The sequence below is a fragment of the Danaus plexippus genome, chromosome 12 (genome assembly GCF_018135715.1).
Source record: "Danaus plexippus chromosome 12, MEX_DaPlex, whole genome shotgun sequence".
Taxonomy (NCBI): Eukaryota; Metazoa; Arthropoda; class Insecta; order Lepidoptera; family Nymphalidae; genus Danaus; species Danaus plexippus.
The window spans coordinates 4318099-4342459 of NC_083545.1; the positions used below are offsets into that span (position 1 = coordinate 4318099).

The 24361-nt window shown below is 29.1% G+C and overlaps 1 protein-coding gene and 2 long non-coding RNA genes across 3 annotated transcripts; 1 reads left to right on the forward strand and 2 right to left on the reverse strand.

The window, feature by feature from the left end:
- Positions 1–1492: 1492 nt before the first annotated feature.
- LOC116772429 (uncharacterized) lies at positions 1493–2559 on the reverse strand. Its single transcript, XR_004353652.2, has 2 exons — positions 2281–2559; positions 1493–1763 (listed from the first exon to the last, which is right to left on the reverse strand). It is a non-coding gene; the product is annotated as an uncharacterized LOC116772429 (long non-coding RNA).
- Positions 2560–4577: 2018 nt separating this feature from the next.
- On the reverse strand, positions 4578–6222 carry LOC133319097 (uncharacterized). The gene is made up of 2 exons (XR_009752800.1): positions 5307–6222; positions 4578–4862 (listed from the first exon to the last, which is right to left on the reverse strand). It is a non-coding gene; the product is annotated as an uncharacterized LOC133319097 (long non-coding RNA).
- A 5440-nt stretch (positions 6223–11662) lies between these two features.
- On the forward strand, positions 11663–12937 carry LOC116772430 (uncharacterized). The gene has a single exon (XM_032664624.2). It carries the CDS (start codon positions 11821–11823, stop codon positions 12400–12402), a length of 582 nt encoding a protein of 193 aa, XP_032520515.2. The 5' UTR covers positions 11663–11820; the 3' UTR covers positions 12403–12937.
- The last annotated feature ends 11424 nt before the right edge of the window (positions 12938–24361 follow it).

A 24361-nucleotide genomic window follows, 5' to 3' on the forward strand; every position in this document is an offset into this window, starting at 1 on the left:
ATTTTCCTAAACCTACTTGGTCGGATCGAACTAATGTCATCATGTTCATAGTTGGTTGTTTTAAATGTGGCCTTCATCCGTGCAAAGACGTGCACAGTATATTCTGCCAGTGTCGTATTGAATGGATGAGACAGGGTCCGGGATTAACTAAAGAATCATCATGCCCATACAACCAGGTGTTGATTCCTCGGAGTCAGCAACGTCACTCGTTTTGTGACGTGTCATGTATACAACCGTGTTACCCTGGCGACGTTAATTCAATTTTCAATATAACTTCCACTTACGTAACATATTTTATTAATAGATATTTTAGAAACGTAACCGTTATATTATAATTTATAGTGTATGGGATTATTATAAGAGTAGGAGTGATCCAGAGTCATGCTGTATTCAATACTCAAGTTATTTTTTATTATTTAATCCAATCTGATCTCACACACATCTGAATGTCTTGGACATTGTTATTAACAAATAATTTATTATCTACAGCACTCAAATAAAAAGTTTGGGTTTATTTTCGACTAACCTTGACTTAGTTAAAACAAGTCCAGTTAAGGTAAAAAAAATATCTACGCATGACACATTATCTATTAATTTCAACTTCTATAGATAGGCTCATTTAACACAAGCTACACTATTACTTCTCTGATGATCTTTGCTTAAATATTTTGGAAGCATTATTCTTCTAAGGGCTAATAAGCGTAGGTATTAAGGTAGTGTGAGTAGTCAAGTAGGATAAGCAATAGTACATTATATATATGTTCCAATACTTTTTTTATAATTCAATTATTTTTTATTGCAAGTGTGTGACTCCAATGGCATTTCATGCAAGTTAGTATCTATATTTATAGATGAGATTATAAAAACGACAGCATTATATATTTCTTAATAGAAACTAATAAGACGAGACAATATCTATCAACTCCCTATATATACTTAGTGGTTACACAACATCAAACAGTAAACATGATATTGATTACGTTTGTTCTATGTTACTTTATTTGTTGCAAGAACTAAAGTTTAAGCAAACGTTAGGTAATACTAGTAAGCAATGTTAACAACAATTTAAACAAGTTAAGTTTAGGGCTTTTAAATGATAGACCGTAAATCTATAATCCTTGGAAACTGCGATTTATAAATGATATACCATAGTTTTCCTGAATATGACTAAGGTTTCCCCAAATCTATAGTTCATTGCGAACTTAATGTTAATGTTTGTATACAAAAGGCCTTTAAATATAAAAGTTGACAGAGGTTAGAATTCTCAGAGGTGATTTATAACATTTAAGAAATAAAAACTCGTACGACCATAGCAGATACGTTTATGCTACGTGACAGAAATTTAGAATACGAAACGCTTTAGAATAACAATATTCAAAATCTTGTACCATAATAAAATTATTTTTATACTTATGAATTTTAAACGAAATATTTACAGATATATTTTTTATGTTTTTGATAATGTTAAATGAGAAATAAAAAAAAGGTAAGATAAAAATATGTATCTTGTCTTTAATGGAAGGAAAAAAACAATTTATCTTTTACAGATTTTTCGGTGTTGTTTACTAAATTTAGTAAACACCATAACCATAGTTATATGGGTAACCAGAATAAGCTGGGTATCCAGAATATGCAAGAGGATTTGAATATGCAGAATAACCATTGTAACTGGGATAACCGGAAGAGTAACCGCTGTAACCGCTGTAACCAGGGTATAGCTGAGGTCGAGCCATAGCCAGAGCAAACAAGACGAACAGTATAATCTGAAATTAATTATTAATTAGATTATTAAGAAACGAGAAATTCTTCATCTCTTTTCAGGTTGAAGGTAAACAAAATTGGTTCTGTGATAAAAAAAATACTTCAAAAATATGTAAATTATCCCAGACTTAGTCAAAAGCATAAAGTGTTCATAGTTTTTTTTTTTTATAAAATTAAACATTCCACTTTTATTCAAACAAAAAATAAAAGCATACATACTATTATTATTTAACTTTTGTTATCCTTTTTCTTTTAACTCAGTCTGTTAATGTTGTCTACAAAAGTCTCGGTAAAAATATACATATATTTTCCTATTAATTTTAATATTTTACCCAACAAACCTTCCTTAATGTGCACAATTTTAACAGAATGGAGAAATTCAGTTCTAATAAATATAGAAGGTTACGAGTCAGTTACAAATTATATAAAAATGTCCGTAAAAACAAAAAAAAATTAAAACTAATAGTACTTTAAGATTTGCAATAAAAATGTCATAGTTATTTTTGTTTATCGGCTCACCAGTTTAGAGATCATGTTAAGGCACCGATGGGTTTATTTTATTGACAGAAAAGCTCCGATCTTCTTTTGGTTTCGCAATCACACTGTACTATTCTTTATTATTTCGCCAATATTTATACAAGCTCATGTCCTTGAGGTATTGGACTATAAAGTATAAAACACAGAGACCAAATGTAAATAATGAATACAGAATAAATTGTGAAGACGAGCACTACATTTACAATTAGGTTCCTTTGTCTCATACAAATCTTGAACATGATACGAATATGGCACAACTGCTTTTGTTATTAATAACATTGCACTCTTTTAAAAACAAATATTCTATTTGTATTATGTAAATGATTCTAACGTCGCCAATTCATTTTGACCTTTATCACGATGCTTGTGGAAATGACATAAGGGTATGCTTAGATAACAGGACGAGAACGACATCATAAGGGTCGTTGTACTGTAATATAGGCCCGAAAATTATATCAATTTAAAAACGTCCAAAGATGAAATAAGATAATCAAATATTATTATATCTTGATCTATTTTTCTAATGGAAAAAAAAAATCTTTCGTCTTTATTTCGCTCTAATTAAGTTTTCTAGGGCTCGTAAACAACTTTCACTGAAGTTGATCTAAATAAAGAAATACTTTGTACCGAAACATATTTCCTTCTAATGATCGGAATGTTTGCAAGTTATTTTCATCGAAAAGCAGGTCACTTGCTAGTTAAAAAAGTATATTAAAAATGAGAAGACGAAATTAAAGTACTAACAATGGTCTTAACAGAAATAAATATAACGCATTTAGTGATCATGATTAGCAACATTATAAAATATAAATGATTACTCTTGTAACAAATAATCTTTTTGGGCGAAATTCATATTTGTGCATAGACGAGTTTATCGGTTGGAATAAAACAAAATTAAATGATATAAATTTAGCATGGTGTAGTTAAATAGAATACAGGAAAACCACTTTTTTGCAATCAATCTATTCCTGTCTGATAAACCTGAAGTAAACAGTCAAAGTCGTTAAATAAATGAACATTTATGAAATTACACAATGCAAACTGAAATTTTCGAAATACCAAAATGGAATTAGTTTTCAAATTATTGAGGTCATAGAAAAAAAATTCTGCTTTCGTTGCTAAAATGAATAAGAAAATAAGATTTAGTAATATAGAATTAGAGATATTTTAGAAAAAAATATTAATATTTACAAAACGAGAGAACGAGAATTTATCTCACATGATATAAATTAAAATACCCAAGGTATTACTGTCAAAAAGAAGTCAAATGACATTTAGCATTTTTTTTGTAAGCTTTCAATTTAGGCATATTTAAAGTAAACCGCTTGTCACATTCAACTTTTACCAATTAGATTGGTAAATATTGTTAAAAAATAAATAAATATGTAAATTAATTTTAAACCGTATAAATAAAACTTCTAATTGGAGAAAGTTGAAAAATAAAACAATTAAAAAGTTTTGAAATTATCTTTTCAATTATAGAAAAATATAAAAAAATTGAAACGAAATGAGTAACTAAACTTTTTTTAAAGTCCTTTAAAAATTCAGAAACTATTAAAGAGAGCACCTTAAAGCTAACCTCTGTTTGAAATTTAAATTAAGAGGTGGTAATTTTTGTGCATTCCAAGACCTATAACTGAAAATGATCTTACCCTTCCTAATTCTAACCCCAACCAACCTTCCTCTTTTGGTGTGGCTCAATTAAACTCCTCGAACTTTTTCAAACGTTTTTATTTTATTACTATTCTAAAGAAATACTAAAAAAGTATCTTTTTTTAAATAACCGTATCATCAGTTTCATTTTTACCATAGCGCCAGATCATTTCATAGTGATCTTAGGTCCGTTTAGAGTTTAGTCTGTGCTCTTCTTCACAAAATGTTATTTCAATAGACAAATTTATCTTCATTCTTTTATATTTTCCTTTTTTTAAATAACACTAAATGTTGTTTTTAAAATAGTTCATTGTATCTTTAATATTCTCCCGGTTCTAGTCTATTAAAGCTACCTAAATAGCCGAATATTACTCATGGAAAGTTCAACAGTAATTACATTAGTCCCTCCTTTTTGACAACGTTACAATATATTTAAGATCGCAAGCTAAGAAGATGATACTAAATCTGTATACTCTAACTAATAAAAAAGATTTTTACTCCTTGTGAGTGTATTCTTTACGTAGGTGCAATTAATTTCGTTTTAATCAACGAGTCAAGTTACTTCGTAACGAACATATGTACGCAATTTATTAACGTGATAAATGAAATACAAAGAAATAAAACAATTATTGCAATTAAAAGTTAATTTATTGTCAAAAGCGGAATTGATTTAAATTGTCATCGGTGTAGTATCATAATTAGTTTTAACGGACGAAATACGCGTTAGCTGGGTACGCAGAGTAAGTGAGGGGAGCAAGTGGAGCATTGTACGGAGAAACTACTGATGGGAGACTGGCTGAGTAAGCAGCAGGATAGACGTAGTCCAGGCCGGCTGAGTAAGCGACCAGCTGTGGGGCTGGGTCAGGTTTTGGAGCGGCGAAAGCCACAGCCACGACAGCGAAGAGGGCAAACTGTAAATAGTAACAGTGTAAATATGATTACTTACTTACCTTTTAATGAAATATAAATATACTCATATAAAAAGTGTGATGAACAAAATAAAAAATAAAGAATGAAAGATTCATTAACACTGGCGGCAGTCGAATCTGATGCCACCGAAATAAAAACATTCAAGTTGTTTTATCCCAGAGGTTGCATATCTTGATATTGGTGAAAAATCGCTTTAATATTTATAACATAATTATACAAAACATTACTTATTTAGTACAAGACATTTACATAGTAAAACATGTAGAAGGTCTTAACTCTAATATATTCTTATGCAATCTGGCAGACATGGTACAGATTTAATATGCAGCCATTATATTATTATATTACATTGTATAAAGTGAATTAAAATTCCTATTATATATATATATATATATATAATAAATAATAATTAAAAAATCTCTTACCAATTTGCGGAACATGTTTCTAAAGCTTGTAAATACAAGTGCATTGTCAAACATTTGTGAGTACGTTATATATAACCAAATAAAATCCTTGAACTTCAAAACAAAAATAATGAGAATGTTATGAGAGCATTGAATCATGCTATGACAGTATACATCACGGAAGTTTTGTTTAAAGCTTTTGGAACCCGCTTATTTAATGTCACAAAAACGTAATGTAACGTAAATCTTTAATTTTATAATATTTTTACAATAAATATTAAAAAAAAAATCAGTCACTATTAAAATATTATCTATTTCTTTGTCTCATGTATATGTAAAAAGTCAAAGTACATTTTCTCGTCGGCTAAAATGGTGTGAACACAGCCTTATGTCAGCAATACTCGTCGATCCTTAAATGGCTCTCTCACTATTCGTCTTGCTCTAATTATCATTGTATGTTATTATGTATATTTCTTTGAACGCCTACAATGATATTGCTTCCTTATATTTATAAACTATTATAGTTATCATTGATCTATAAATGGTTCTAGAATATTTGACATGTTTCTTTTTGTCAACATTATATCTTTAATTTACACTCACTTTTTATAAAGTTTATTTTTAAATACTGTATTGATCTCAAAACAAATATGATAGGATGCCTTAAAGATTTATGCATTTGTTAAAATATTCTTTAGAATTAAGTCTAGGTTTTGTCAGGTTATGTTTTAGAAATAAAATAATAATAAACGCTTATGTAGTTGCGAAGTACGCGTATGTACGTGTGTATGTATGTGAGTGTTTGTAGTTTATTTAGTAGTAACCGAAAATCTTAGTTTTGTTTGAATGTGTACATAAAAACTTATATACCATCATTATCTCCCTTTTCCATTATAGTTATCTACATGGTAACAAAATTTTTAGTACATATTTTCTTATTTGCCGAACCATAAATAGTATTCGAACATTTTAATTTAAAAACTCCCAGCAGTACGAACTACATATTTTATCAAAATGTATGAAATTAACTTAATCGCAGATATTAAACAAATATTCTCGCACACACATACTTACAATATATATATAAGTTCTGTAAATTTTCAACATCCCCTAATTAGCATATGAATATCTCCTAGTTTAGACTATTGTTTCAAATCCCACACAGTGAGATATATTAATAAAGAGTATAACAAATCACCATTGAAACTCGTTTGGTCATAGTTATTTATACTGACGTCTCATACCGACGTAATTATATCAATAGCCAATGTAACAACACGTGTAATTCAAACAGGATTTAATTGACAATATTTTTTGCACGCATTTAAATAAGTGTGACGATAAATCAAGTTATGGATTTTAATGATATCATTATTATTGTAAAGCAAAGAATAGTAAATAATTTTTTTTTTCGTTACATATATAGATGTTAATGTTGTAGCTTTCACGTTTTCTATAAATGTTTTGCCTATTAATTGTTAATTTTACAAATATGTTATATCAACTGAGGTGACAAGTTACCTTATATGAAATAAACCATCGGATCATATTTATACTTCTTAGTCTTCGTAAAAGGGTATAGATATGTTAGGTATAAAATGTCTACTTTTTTTTACACACTTATTTGAAACCAAATAACGTTTAGTATACTTACCACAAGTTTACATCGACTTAATACGTACGAATCATTTCTTGCTTTTTATACAAAAACCGATTGTATTGCTGTAATAAGCGAGGATTTATGAATGAATTACTTTTTAAACTCCGTATGTGGTACAGCGGGTATAATTTCGTATGTGCAATCGTGTTCGTCAATATTCGGCAAGGTTCGGCAAAGTTAACTAACTTCGGCAAACTTCGACAAATTTCGGCATCGCCAGATCCTGTAGGGTTGTAGTAAATATTTAATTTAAATAACATCTAAAATAGTTATTAAGCTTTTTACGCCATATATCATCTAAATATTTACTGTAATTCTGCTCCAATTTAAACAATTAGTTCAGTAAGTGTCAATATATAAAGTGCAAACAGAAAAACTTTTGCATTTATGATAACAATATATAAAATATATTAATTTATTTAACGGTAATTGTGGAACCAGTTATATAAATATTTATAATCATCACCTGATACCTCAGTTTATTAAATTACATTACTCTTGTCCTCGGAATTACTTGATTGAATATAATCTACGAGATCTTAATTTATACAGTAACTAACAAGAAATGTACTATTATAACCTATAGAATATCTCATTGACTCCACAGCATTAAAAAATCTTTATGCAACAAAAAATATATTTTTTATATTCTACGGGGTTCCGTCATAACTATGAAAAGAGATGTTTGCTTTTTTTATGATTTCAAATTTACGGGTGAATTCAATAGGGTAGCAACCGGAGGTTCCAGGAAAACTACGAAACTTACTTATATGTATATTCTAACAAGAATTACGTATTAAAACTTATAACCTATACCTAAGATTACATGATTGTCCCGATGTTAGGATCGCAATCTCATTCCATAGCTTGTGTGGTATCAGGAATCTTCTGGTTCACACGGCTTGGTGTTCGTTCCGCGGAGTCAGCAGCGTCACTCGTTATATGACATTTTATCAATAAAACGATGTTGCCCCGGCGATGTCCATTTCATTTTCAATATGTTGCCCGTACGTAACTGGTGTTTATTTATTATTAATTTTAAAATAATATGCTAACAATGATCGAGATTATTTATCATTGAGCAACACGAATCATTATTCTTGGTGTCCAACTGGTTTTTAGGGCAGGTATCGCTAACAATGCAAGCATACATTATCGTATGTATACAGAATAACGATTAATTCCGTCGCAATTGTATTGATATAAACGATCCTTATCTTGTTTAAAATATTTAAAGTGTGTAATCATACCTTTATTCTGTCAGTCTTTCACAATCTGGTATGAGAACAAGCGATTTTTTTTTTTTTGGTATTGTATTGGATTTTTGGTATTGTATTGGAAATTTTGGTATTGTATTTATAAGTATTAGAGACGATTACGATGAATTTTCATTTAGTAATATTATTAATACCAGTCCAATATGTACTCCTATACACTTAGCTTTATAGCAATGCTAAATGTTATAGCAAATAACTGATTATATGACACGAACAAAGAAATGATACCTTCGGTAAGTATATCATATTTATGCTGACAAAATATAGTATATATGTAACTAGTTACTTATAATATGAGACGATTATTGTAAATAATATTTTACCAAAAACCAATAAAATAAATTCCAGACAACAACATCGAAATTAATCGATGAAAATTTAATTAATTGATTTCGTTACAAATTAATTATTGAAGAACCGAACATGCCGTAACGAAAAGGCAAGCTGGATTATACATGACACAAAGTGCTTTTAGAAAACCATTCTCTGAATAAAGAAGTAACAATTAAATTTAGAAAACCAACTGCATGTAGATTTATGATCAAACGACGGTATCTACATAGAAATTATAAGTATATATATATATTTATTTAATCTAACCTTATATTTTGACTTTCATAATTCTAGTCCATAAGGAATTCTACGAATGGTTTAGCATTTGAATCTCAAATGTGCTATAGACGAAGCCTTTACAACCTTAGAATTTAGTATGGTTATATTAGAAAATTTATTTGAAACTATTCAAAGTATTGCAGAACTGCTACTAATATTATTTAATATAAATTTCACATACCAACAGACGGACAGACAGAAAAACGGAACATAGAGTATTTTTTAAAGTTTCCTTTTGTGCTGATCGAGTAACGATACCCCAAAAATACAATACAATACAAAAACCTAGTAATTTCCACCACCAAAATAATATATTTTTTACCATATTAACATAAAAGAATTTAGGGGCCAAAATATATTTGTCTATTAGTGTGAATAATTCTAAAAATATTCTTTTCATAACACCCATAAACAGAAATTTCCTAAGTGTTGCTTATATTAAGCCCAGAAACTACTTTAAAGTATATAAAACTAAACTTACACTTACTATTATACTGTTTAAAATCAAAATTGTACTTGATTTATACTGAAAAATGTAAGCAGAGCTACATTATACATAGTCTGTAGTCACAATGTAACAGATTATAAATATAGACTTGTTTTTGATAATAAATGATAACAGAATAAACATAACTATACAAAGAAGATATACAAAGAATATATATATACACAGAATATATATATAAAAAGAATACATATATACAAAGAATAATTAAACGGGCAGAATTAATACTATCCTATTACACAACATGCATCATGCACGTCAAAATGGCGGAGGAACATAATAGCGGCCAAACTGTATTGTTCTCATTGTAAGGAATAATTCAATTGCCTAATGTTTGTGACGTATTCATGTACGAGATAAATGTATTGCATAATACTTTATAACTGTCAGATACGAATTATCTGCTAATGATTTTGTTACTTTGTTTATGATTGGTTAATTGTAAATGAGATAATGTTACCAATATGTCCAAATGTACTTAATGTATAGCGGGTACTTATTATTTTTCTATGAACAACAAATGTTGAGCTTAAAAATTACGGCTTGATTTATCATAGTCTCCTTTTCCTTCATTTAAATTTAACATAATTTTTTTTTTTGTAAAACTGTAATGTAATACTGAAATTAAATAATCAATTGATATAAAAAAAATCTATGGCGATCCTTGTTCGAACCTCTGCCTCTATAGTAATAGACTTTTTTATATTTACACTGAATATTGTTTATTGAGGTTATTAGATGATTAACAAGAGATGTATTTTTTTTTTGTTTTATTTGCGTTAATTTCAATTGACCCCAGGCTACTTCAGCCGACCACGCCGAAACGGCATGGGGATTGTTGAAAGATATTATTTTTATTTAAGAAATTATTACTTTTGAACATAAAATACAACAGTATATGGTCTTTTTTAAATAAATATTTGTCATCTCTCGCTTAAGTAATCCAGATGCTGTGAACGATAAACCGTAAACTGTTTCAGCCGTAAAAAATCTAACTTAATTAAATTTATATAGATTAGAAGTGACTTTATAATTCGAAAATATACTTAATAATGAATATAAAATGATGGCAGCAAATTTTTTATACTTAATTATATTTCATATACGAACTTGTATTGAAGTTATATTTATTTCGTATACAAAATTATATTTAATAATATGACTTTATTAAAAAATCAAAACGCTTTCAATGATTTGGAATATTACGTATAACTAATTTATCAACTTTTCCCATATAAAATGCAAATCAAACACGTATACTCGTATTCTATAATTAAAATGTATATTTATACAAGCGACAACTGCAGATTCTATATACGTAGGATAATTTTCTCTCGTAATTTTCCGAAGAAACAAAAGTTAGTAATAGCGACTGCTCACGTGGTCGAACGACGCTCAATTCTAAATTTATATAAAAGGTAAATCACGTGTTTTCTTACCACGCGATAGAAATGTCGCTAAATTTCAATCTGAGAAAACGAGACCGCTAATAGAATCGATTAACAGTTATCGATCAAATCAAGTGTCTTAAAAGACGTCAACAATAATTAATACTTCGTAGGTTTGTTATGCTTGTATATTCTAAGTCCGAACTTGTGTATTGTATAACATTGTTAGTGCTATTAATAAGCTTTTCGATGCATAACACATACGTACGTCACACTCTCCCTATTTATTAGTTGTTATGAATCTAAATTATATGGATATTGGCCCAAAATATTTTAATACGGTTTTATTAAACGCCTATATGTATTTAATATAAAATTTGTATTATGTTTATTTTGCTGACATTCAATATCAGGCGCTCACAACTTCTAACAATAGATACTTATAGATTGATAATGTCAATGTACTTAAGCATACAAATCACGAAATTATATACTGACTCTCGATTGTTATTATTTCAGAATGGTTTATTCCTTAATTACTTGCAGTGAAGTAATGACAATACAATGGAATAAATCAATTCGATGTACTCACATTAAAGTGTACCGACTTATAATATCAGGTTCTCTGTAAGTCGCCAACCATAATATGTTTCTTCAAAAACAACTTACTCCTAAATAATTACATACATTGCAAACTCCATTTGTTACATTGCAACACATTATTTTTATTTCTAGATAACGATTCCCGTTTATTTATTCATGAAGAAAGCACATCTGCAATTTTATTGAGGACTGCATAACAAGGTACAGTTAGTTGCATATATTACGTTTCAAAATACATGGGAAGTTGCATTTTGAATAGAATCAAATTTGCGCATGCGCGAAATTATTGTTATATAGACGACACCTGCCCCCTCGACGCCAGTTCAGGACACACTCTTGGGAAAGATTCTTGTGTCTTCAAGACTAATCCGTATTAACACAACTCGTAAAAGTTTGGTTATTACATTAAATTCTAAAATCTTAAAATTTTTTTCAACATAAATTTTATAAAGTTATTGTCGCTTCTAAAAGTGCTTAATAAATCGGACCTATGAAAAACAGACTAGGAATTGAGTTTGTTGCTAGTGAGCGGTACGCGGGCGAGCTGACTGTGGAAACGGTGGGGCCACAAACACCAAAAACGACACAACGAAGGGATTCCATGGCGCCCAAAATTATAGTATGTCCGCCTGTTGAAGAAATTAATCAACAAACAACTCCGAAACGCGGTACGAGATTACTAAAAGCTATCAGCAAGCGTTTGTCTAGAAGATCAACAGACGGCGACTCCTTGGGCAGTTCGAGCAGTAACGACAGCATGTCTTGTGAAACTGGTCGCTTGGACGATCCGTCATCATGTTCAGCCAGTGATTCCAGCAGCGACGACTCCGAGCGTCACCGCCGTCATCGTTCCACCGTGTCATTGCGGAAAGTTTTCCAAAATTTGAACCTTAGTCGCTCCCAATCCTGTTCACCAACAGATCGCCAGAGACAGCCGAAAAAGCAATCCCAGCCAAAACGCATACTGCGACCACCAGTCACTTACACATACGTTAGAGGTCTATCCGGCTTACCCACACAGAGAGTACCGAGATACCCGGTTTACTGCGCTTCTTCGGGTTTAAACCGATAAAAAGCGTTATCCCTATCCATTCGGATGACATTTCGGAGTATACAAGACTGTTTAAATCTAGGAAGTTAGAAGAATAAGAGAATGGTCAGTTACGTCATATCACTAGAAACAAGAAAATTCAGGACCCGATAAGAAAAAACGACGTTGTCTTCATGAAGGACCAAATCCGAGGCGATGGTGGAAATATTTTAAATAAGCGTCTTTTAAGCTTAATGACCATTGCTAGTTGTTATCACTATTTAAGGAAATGTGAAGACTGTTCTGATGATACGATTGTACTGAAATGAAGTGTTTTTTCTACAAGTTCCAATAATTTATTTCTAATATCCAAAATGCACATAACTTTAGTCACGAAACTTAAACGTCTTAGAATGCGTATGAATGGAACAGTATGGTGTGACACCAAATTTCATCTATATATTATGTATTGTGCCTTCTCAAAAATATCCATTTGTAACAAATATTTGCCTAAGATTTTATCTTCAGAGTATTAGAGTACAGTATTATTTTATCCTAAATAAAATAAACATAAAAATCACGAATTTCTTACGTCATTGTATAACTGACATCACAAAAATAAGTTAGATTTGACTTGTGCACTTTGTCTTTAAGTAATGTTGTTATTGTTATAGTTAACTATAAGTAGATCTTAATTGTTTTTATCGTATAAATTTTTTTGAAAAAAAATATAAAATAAAATATAAAAAAATAATAATTTTATATTTCATTTCGTCAATCATCACCACCCCTACCAAAAGCAACGTAGTTATTGAATAGAGTTATATTAAAAGAAAAAATAAACAAAATTTTAAATCCTAGACTTTGAGAGTATTTTTCTTAATTGTCTAATGATTATTATAGACAACAAAGTGTATTGAGAAACACATTTTAACAGTTAAATTTAACTTACTATGTTATAAATATTTAACATCATAAAATTCAGTATAGCATGTTTGCTCAAGAAATATGCATGGATCTAAAACGCTAACTATTTTGTTTTTATAAAAAAAATATAGTTAAAGGAGATCAGTGTAGTATTTGTTTTCTTCCAAGGAAAAACACCGAACGAATAAATTTTATGCTTTACATTTCTCAATACATGTTTTCATCTCAACAACGCCTACGCCAGCTGGCTTTGAAGCTCCTCTGTATTATATTTGAGCGTGTCTGTAACACGTGATTGGCGGAAAGTTGATTTGTTCCTTTTTCTAAGATAATAAAATTCATATCAAGTGTTAAGATTGTGCCCGTAATGTATTATCTATTGATCTATCTGATCGATTTGATTTTTTATTAATATCATAAAAAAATATCTAAATTTAAGTATAATTAAGGGGGTTAAGATATTAAATATGAAGAGATGATTATGATTTTGATAATAATGATGAGTTAATCTTGAGACTGTTTTTATTTGTATAGTTCTATTTATATATATTGTGATAGAAACAGCAAAAGAGAAAAATATACACTAGATTATAGTTTAAAAGAAAGATAATAGTTTTTATGCACAATAATATGTGCTTATATTCTGAAAATCGTTTGATATGTCTTATAAATTTCCTAGCGATATTTGTGGGCCAGGTGAACGACACAAGATGCAGATATAGCTTTCAGAAACTGTAGAGCTAATTTATATGTCATCGATTGTTAAAAATCTATTAGAATATCTTTGTATTTAAAAATAGATACTTATCTGTATTAGTTTGAACGCGAAAATTTCACTCAAGAGTTTAAAATATTATAGATAAGAGAATAAGGATGTCTCAATTAAATAGCTCAAAGTCTGTTTATAACAAACTATCGATTGTTATCGGTATTTTGACACATTAAAACCTACACTATTAAAATCTAAATTTAATCTGTCCTTCTACAATAATAACCTAATTATCACAAACTACAATACGATATCTATGTAACTTTATTCCAATAAATTAAGGACTTCGTAGTCATTATGTAACTATTGGGAAGACATGATTTTTATATTACACTTAATATAAACCGATATATAATTACTCTTTATAAAAAAAATCTAATTTCTCATTATAAAAAAAACATGGCTTCAATATAATTAACGCTGTTATGTTGTGCGAACAATATAGTAATTAAGATTCATATAAGTATAAATTAAAACGTTTATAACTGGTAAACTGTTTGAGATTGTCGCGTGATATTCTCAAAATATCAATGAGTATTGAGTAATAAGCGAAACAAATAAACATCACTTAAATTTAAACCGGGAAAATATATCTTAGAAGTTCGTTTAACAGATTGATGAGAACTAATTGAACAATAGTGATTACGTCAAACAAACCAAATGTTTCCCTCCAAAAGGGAACAGAGCAACTTAAAGCGACCTACTAATCTAATAAACACAAGAATTGAAGTCAATATATTTTAATTCTGTCTCATGTTTAAGTTAGGCGGTGCTCTAAAAACAGAAATAGACTACGACGGACTACTCATATTTATGTTACATGGACTATGTTTATTAAATACTACACAGTGATGTAACATCATTAAAAATTTTTGATATGAATTTATTCTAATTATTGCTACACATTCAAAAACGTTTACTAAATATGTCTTCTATACTATAATTTTTATAATAATAAAATTAATTGCAGTTTTATGCCTTATAAAAAGACCTCGGAGTATGAAGGACGTAGTGGGATTTATAAGCACACAGATACACACTGAACACAGCTGTACTTATTCTCCTTGGAGTGGAAGCGTCCATTGAAAACATAATATACAGTCGTTCTAAATGTTTTGATTTCCCCTACTTATGTTGCCTTCAATCCGCAACAACCTGCTGTTGGTATGGTTGTACTGTTGCCTACGTCACTTGTATCCCATTTTGGGTTAGTAGGTCGCTAGAGGGGTTTGCAGTGAGCGGGGTTATGATTTTTAAGCTCCAGTGACGTCATCCTGTGAGCCTTGGACCCCTCTGCACCCTGAATGATGAATGAATAGGTCGATAGGTGGTAACTAACGCTAAGTAGGTCAGAGTGCAAATGATGCACCAAGCCTTAATACCAAGTAACAGTTCGAAACACACATTTGACTAAATAATGCATTTTTTAATTAATATACACATTAGCTAAGGTCATTAATTATAAAAATGACCTTCTATAGTAAAATCGTCTCGGTTTGTCTCTGAAAGTCTTTCATATTGTCATAAAATTATAATTATTCCAGAATCTATCTAAGTTTGTTTTTCGTTAATCAGTAGTTTATTTCAATGTTTAATTATAAATTAGTTTTTTATATCGCGATAAAAATGGTTTAAAATAAATACAACTGTTCGAACCGAATGAATGAATGTACATTTATATTTAGATATATGTATATAGATAAAAAATAAAGAGAGACAGAGAGAGAGATCGAGAGAGCGAGAGAGAAGGTACAAAGTGATAGCAACAAAAGAAAAATTTTAACATGATTTCATTTGAATCAAAATATTTATTAACTATTATTTAGGGATGTAAGTAATACATTATATTATATATGAGAAATTGATAAAAGTTCGTTGTGATTTAATACTAATTCAATGACCAACTATTTCAAGAAATTTTTGTTTGATTTTTCCAACGACACTATACCCTTGTTATATATATTTTTTTAGAATATTAATTTGATATTGCCTTATATGTCTTTTCATTTTGGTACGTAATGTAATATGGAAAACAAAATCATTGCCCACAACAGTAATTCAACAAGACCATAAATGCTCGTCGTACTAAATTATACATATATACAAATAAATAATATTGCAGAGTCTGTTTGTGCGCAACATTAAAAAAACAACAATTAAATAAATACGTATATTTTCAGAATTATGTCTAAAACGGAGGAATCTATTTTGAAATGTCTGTCACTCATATATATCTGATGGAATGAGACGTAACTTAGATATCTTTGTTTATGAAATGTTATTATAATTTATTGCTATAAACAATGACAATTAGACCACTCCGTGTCAACGAACATGCTGGAGTTCAGAGTAAGAAATGTAAGTATAGCTGACCGAGAAATCTATTTCGCCTTAGAGGCTGTAAAAAAGCAGATTGTTTATTAAGTTAATTTTTATCTGTTTACTTTACGGTATGAAAAGTATCCTACGTCCTCTGGTTCTGAACTACCTCCTCGCTAATTTACAGCCAAATTCGTAGAGCGTTTCTTGAATTATAAATCGAGTTACTAAGACACCTTTCTTTTATATATACCTATGTATAAATATAAAATTAAAATGTTTAAATATAAAAAAATATAAGAAAGATTCTATTCATAAGTAGGTATTTGTAAACTAAAACTCAACAAAGAATTTAAGTATTTTCTTTAACTACTATTATTTAATATCTTTTTATGTTGAAATTGTTTTGTTCTAAAATATATCGTAATATTTTATCAAACACTAAATTGCTATTTACGTCTGGATACATTGTTACTTCTATAAGTACTCATTCTATTGTTTAGTTAACGTTTTAAGGTATTGAGAATCGAGGTGTTTATTTTGAATAATATTATATCATTTGGATAATGACATAGAGAATTAGGTAATGTTGTATGTATATATATGCTAGAGTTATAGAAACGAATTCAATGTTGAAAAAAAATTGTATGTCATAGATTTTTATTACAGTTTATTGGTATTAAACTGTATTTTCTTGTTGTACTTTCTTACACAATACTCATGTGATGGAAGAAGGTAGTAAACTTAATTTTTGTCCGCATGAATAACGTCCCTGTAACTATTATGTTAAGGTCCAATATTAATATGGTTCCTGCCAAATATAAAATTGTATGTATGATAATTAATGTAACAATTTAATAATAAAAAGTTATAATTTCTCGTCGATCCGAGTAAACTCATTGTATTTTTAAGAAGTATGACGTCGTTTTATTGATCCACTGCAAGTTACATAGCAGGAAACCATTTTCACTGTACTCTCCACTAAATTATTGTATGAAAGTTGAAAAACTCATTAGGTATATCCTACTTGTTATATTCTTTTTATTGGTTCTAGTTACGTTAAATAATAATTAAACAGCAATAAAAAAGCTCGTTAAAAGCCAGTCACGCTGCTAGTCTCCGTCACGTCAGGTGAAATTAAAACCACGGCTTCTCTATGACGCACGCCACCTTCAAGAAAATGTGACACCAAATGTCATAACAGAGCTATGTCACGTTTTAAAATTTAAATCACTTAATTTGAAAGTCATAAAAATATTGATTACAATTTCGCTTATATAGAAAGAAGTACGTTTATAATTAATTAAAACTCGAACCTAAGAAATAAATTTCAACTATGTTATAAACATATAATTTTATTCTCTGCTATATACGTATGTATGTATGTATGTATATATGCTATATATATTTTTACCTTATACTTAGAAACATTTAAAGTTAAGGAGAACAGTGAATTTTGGTACTTTAGAAGTAATATTCTTTTTTTTTTAAGTGATACATTCACTTATCTTATCTTTCCACTCTGACAGCTGTCATTGTAATGGACAAACTAGTCATGGTCATAGTAAGGGTTCAATCTAGTCATATAGCAAACTCGATACATGTGATTTTTCATTCTTCCAGCTTGCTTCACCTTTCTATTCTCTAATATTTTCTAAATTAATAAATATATTCATAAATATCTGACACAGTGACGTCGGACAGATATTTAATTTTGTATAATAAATGTCAGAATATTATGATAGATATAAGATTTTAATATTTTAATAATATATATATATATATATTGTAGATATTGAAACGATTATTTTCTTTTCCAACTCTATGTAATATAAAGAAATATTCCAGATTTATTTCAACCAAAATTTTCAATATTTATATATTATGTAGAGAGATAATTATTCCTAATCTTATTATTATTATTTTTTACCTAAGATGTACTATACCTCTATGGTATACTTACTAGGTAACTTTCCATAAGACGTTAATTCTAGCAAAATAGATAAAATAATATCATACTAGACTTGTTTTCGTATCATTTCATATAATTAAACATTATCATGTAATCCAATTACAATCTAAAATAACTATAGCAATTTGTATTCAACGAATTCGTTTATGTTTATTAAGACGTTTATAAGTGCGTAGCAACGTCTACGTCGTAGCAGGATCTACGAAGCTGCGTGTAGGCGGCGAAATTAATTGGGTTTTCGCACATTACCGTCAAATGTCAATATGTACTCTTTTTTTATGTCAAAATCACATTGTTACTATGTTATCAGGAGTACTTTAATTTGAGAATAAAATGATTATTTACGTCATGACCAATATATATATATCCACCAAAAAAAACCTTTGATATATCTGTATATATCTTTCAAAGTTGTTAATGTTATGAGCAACAATTTCATGTTTTAAATACGTCAAAAAAACGTAACTATAAAAACATACATACATAACAACAAATTAAATTTGTCTTACTGTCCAGTGTGGATAACTTGAAACCTATTATTAAATCACCTAAATTATATACTACATGATGTAATATGTTGTTTACGAAAAGGTTCCGATACGATAACTTAAATTATAAATAGAACCTCCTTAAATGCATAATGTGAGATAATATACTAACAATGTTATGTGAAGCAAAAATATTACTCCTTAATTACGATTGCAAACTAATTAATTCCTTTCCACGTTTAATATTAATTATAAGTCTTTAAAGGCATTATTAAGTAATACTGCTTTGTAAAGCGATGACCTCTCAACTTTGTTTTAAATCGAATCATAATTTATGACTCCGTCAAATTACTGAGTTTTAACTATCTTTGTCGAAATCACTAATTAATTGGAACGGTTCGTTTTAATAAGAGTATTTATATTTACGACATTTTTTAAATATAGTATACATTTATGCGTCGGCGCCCAGACGTCACATAATTCTGTATTCGCGAATTTTAAATCGCGTTATGTTAAAAGAGCTTACGGTTTCTTGGGAAACCAACGTATCAAAAAGCGATGCCATGAAGGCCAACAAGTATTGCGAGCTCACTGACGAACTCACTAGGAATAGGTTTGTGGTAAATTTGTACGCGGTCGAAGTGGGGGCGTGAGGTATAACAGCTAAATCTCTACAACCTATTCAAAAACTTGGGCCCATCCAGAACTAACATCAATTCATTGTAAGAACATGTTCGAAGGCAGCCTTAGTAGGTTTGTTTCAAATTTGGTTAGGTATTGTGTGGAGCGGAAGGTGTAAGTGAGCGTTTAACGCGCGTTAGATAGAAACCCTTTAACATACACCTGGGTCGCCAGTCCTGTTGAATCTCCTCTCCCTGCAACGCGAGAGACCCCGTACCACCACGGTAAATCTATGCATTCCTGAGAAGTTTTTGTTTCGTCACATACATATAAAAATATTCAAATTCAAATGCTATTGATTCACACATTAACATTAAAAATATCAACAATCGATTTACCTATACGTAGATATGACAATTAGAAAGACAATATATGTAGGAATATATATTAAAGTTTTTTTTTATTATTTAAACAACAACCCCGAGCATAGGAACTTATAAATAAAGCCACGAGAATCTCAACGTGATCGTCAGACGGATGCAGCCCTCTCAGAATTCCTTTCGTATATTATATAATGTTTTTATCAGTGACTTACATACTTATAAAAAAAATCACGTTCTTAATAACATACATTTATTGTACTTATTACTTTAGATATTTTTTAATTCAGTATCATATCTTCTTCTGTTTATTTTTATTAATTTTTAATTTGTTCGACTAAAATATTTAAATGATAAAATTATCTCATAATACTGCTTTTATACAAGAATCGTTATTACATAAAGTAAACTACTTTTTTTAATCAATGTATGTGTGTTTGCGTGTGTGGAGTTGTGTCTGTCTTAACCAATTTTCTCCCGAACATTACCTTATTTAAGCTTATAAGTATTTAATTCCTCATTCAGGACAGAGCTTTCCTCAAATGATCCAAAGGTCACAAACTGAATGTATAAACTACTTGCAAAGCAAATATTTCATATATGATGATCACTTAATTATATAAAACATAATTATCTCACACATAAATGATTTCATAGTTCTTAATAATCTTAAATTCTTATGTAATTTAAAAATTTCTTCAATTTTTAAAAATTTATTGACTTTCATCTAAGATTTTCATCTCTTTACGTAAAGCCTGAACGCACAGATCCTGAGTGTTCAATTGCTTACAACGAGACCACAGCTGGCATTGACGAGGCGACAACGTGACTAAATAAGACTAGTATTTGTAACCTGACCTTCATTGCCCACAATCGTTTCAAATGAATTAAATTCTAATAAAAGTTTAAAGCATATACACATGCATTTTTATACAATTGTTCTAGATTTCACAATATTTTTCTAGCATATAATATATATATAATAAATCAGTATAGTATGTTTGTCTATTTTATTTTATATTATTATTAAAAACATCGAATTATATAGTCTTTAACAAAATGCAATCTGTGCTAGAGACGTCTGACGTCTTTGTGTAGAGGCCGTTACTTCATCTGAATCATGCTAAAACGCTTTCATATTCATAGTTATAGAAGTCTACATGACCTATATTCGTGCTTCACTAGATGCGAGAGAGTTTAATTAATTCAATTTAAATTTAAATATCATTCATACAATTTAAATTTAATTATAGATATATAGAAATAAGTGTAAGTGATTAAATAATTGATATTGAAATAGTGCCAAATCAACTTTTCGACTAACAAAACAATCTAATTTACTATTTAACCGAAATGCTTCGCATTAAAATCATCTATAACTCTCCCATTACATTTTTTATTACATTTCAACTGTGTAATCACGCTATGAACACATTACTGATAATCGAAATAATAATTTGAATTAAATCTATTCCAAACAAGAAGCATAATTTTATGACAATATAATATTATTATTCAAGAAAATTGAATTATGTTATTTACTTTCAACAAAATGAAAGTCCAAAGCCACGTAAGATTATGTGACACCAATTAAGACTCCAATAATTTCAAACATGAAACTAATCAGAAATCTGCATGCAGTATAATCTATTTGAGAGACCTTCGCCGTCCGCTGTGTAACCTGCGTTCTAAAGGGCATGACCCCAGCGGCTGTATCTGTGTCAAGGATGTTCCGAATATAGAACTTGCGAATCTGTTAAGTAACTTCACCTTCAATTGAACCTAGTTGTTTTAAATAAAACATACATTAAACCCATTTATAAAAGTGAACACCATTTATATGTAATTTACTTGTGATTTTAAGCAAGTTAATTGAGATCTTAATTTTTATCTTAAGGCTATCTTAAGTGTCAATTATATGAAATAAAAATAATATATGTTGAAATAACATGTTTATGTAGTAATGCAAATTATTATTAAAAAACATTTGGTTTTTCTATTCGTCTGTCTCACGGAGGCTTCATAAATTTCACATAAATAACATAAAAGAGGCGATAAGTTTAAAAGTAATGAGAATTACGTTTCGATAACGACTGCACTCATCATTGAAATATCTTAAATAAAAAATAAGCGTCAATGATAAAAGAAAAAAACTTATACACTCATAGAACACACCATCATATTGTTAGAGTGAACACATGATGAGCATATAAAAAACCATTTCTTCAATTAAAACCATAGACAAACAACTGACTGAGACATATAAGAAATTCAATATATACATAATATTATTTTATTTACACATATTCACATCAGTTTAAATAATATATAAGCTTACTTCACGTTGAAGTTAATAAACGTCCAAATAAATGTTAGTAACATGTTTATGCATTAATGATTAGAGCAAAATCAATACATTTAATGGGTATTGATACTGAAACATATTTTAAAATGGTTTATAATTTTCAGCAACTGAAATAACTTGCTACCAGCGACCTTTACTGTATAAATAGTATGACCTCCAGGATACATTTTTCCTCCTGGTCGGTACAGGTTTGAGGTGTGTGAGGGGTTGATCTACTTTTGAATGGACTGGGGGCTCGTCGTGACGTCAGGGGGCGTTTCCATGACGTCAGAGAGAAACTGGGTCGCGATGTCAAAGACCCCAGCTGCAGTTGGCGCATCGTCATTGAGCTGTTTCTGTGAAGCGAAATTCATTCATTGCTTCTTTAATCGTGACAATGGCTTAAGTATTGTTTAAGTTGTCACGTTTTTATATTAAATTATAATTATTGATGAATAATCACGCTTTAATAGTGAAAATTTTAATTAGACAGATGTAACTTCTAATGTTATTTCTTAGTATACACATAGATATTATATTATGTGTACATTAAAGTATTTAAATTCAATTTTATAGTTATAATAATATACATATAGGTTAGGTAATATGTGTCTTTATTGACGACGCCTCTTTTCATTGAGCGTGTGAACTAGGCCAAGCATCTACAACGATCGATATTTCATCAATGGGCACATACATTATAGGACGTTCTAAATATAGTTTCTATAAAAATACTAACGTGCCAAATGTATTGGTCAATAAAATAAAAGTATTAGGAAAAGAACACATTTATTAACTAAGAGTTTCAGTTATTAATAATCTTCAACGTAAAAATATTAAATAGACTATAATCATATTGTCGGAATCCGATAACAATACATATATCTTTGAGATTATTTTTTTTCAGAAAATATTGTATTAAGTCTCAATAAAACATTCTAATGCCAATGACCGGAATATTATAAATTTATTTTTGTGAATGCACAGATTATATTTCATAAATTACTCCTGTCAAGTGGTTAGGTGACTTGAGTTTGTTGAACCGTAATGTGTCTTCAGGTCTACCTTAAACCAAATTATTAATTTATTTATTTTAATTTATTAATTAATATAAGAGTATATTTATAATTAACATGGGCATTCGCAGTTTACAGCTACAATTTGATGATAACTTAAAACATAACTGTCATAGAAATATACATTTAAATATTTATATGTACATATGTAAATAAATCAATGCTGTCCTTTATCGTAAATAATATACCCAGCAATGAAAAAATAATAGGACTTTTTATAAAAAAATCCTAATTTTCAATTTTAACAATGAAAGAACTATTTCAAATGTCAAGTTTTTAAGGCGGAAAATTCAAGGTTCAGTGAGCAGTTTACTTTTTGAGTGACGTCCCGCTATATAAACGTTTTTTATTGTCTCTTGACACTTTAAGAATCTTATTCATACAGAAGTCAACGACCTCACGAATACAGATAAAAAAAAAACACCGAAATTACAATAGCTTATCTACTTTTCCGCCCTCTTAACTCCTTTGTAATATAATTCGTCCTATTCACGTGACTTCATTCTATTATTTTAGATATATATAATTTAAATTGTCCAAATGTTAAGGATTTATCAAAAATACAAATGAAATCGTATAGTTAGTTATAGTAATGTGTTCTGTGAAAAATGTTAATTAAAAGAATGATAAATGTTTATTTTAAGTTATAGTTTTTAATTTAAATGCTTATAGAATATATATATGAATCTTTAATGTGATACAAAATAATATTTGTTTGATATATCTTATTTATATAAAAAATATTCACGTGGCAAAAAACGAATATTAATTTTAAGTTCTTGATAAAAATATTATTAAATCAATTGTATTTTTGTTTATGCAACTTATAATACATTGTACGAGTGATGTTGATGATGTTTTTTTTTTTTTGCAAACTACCTTCGTTTGAAGTATGTGCAAATAGGTTAAAACTTCGACTTCCACTGACTTATGTCCTGAGAGATATAGATGGAACCCAAATAAATGAAATTTATACATAAATTAAACGTAAAGTTATCCGATATGGAGGAAAAATTAATCTAAAAGGAAAAGTCATAACCCCACCCCTTTGGGAGTTCGTTAACCTCGGACAGTTATTATGATGTACACAAAAGTATGAATTTAC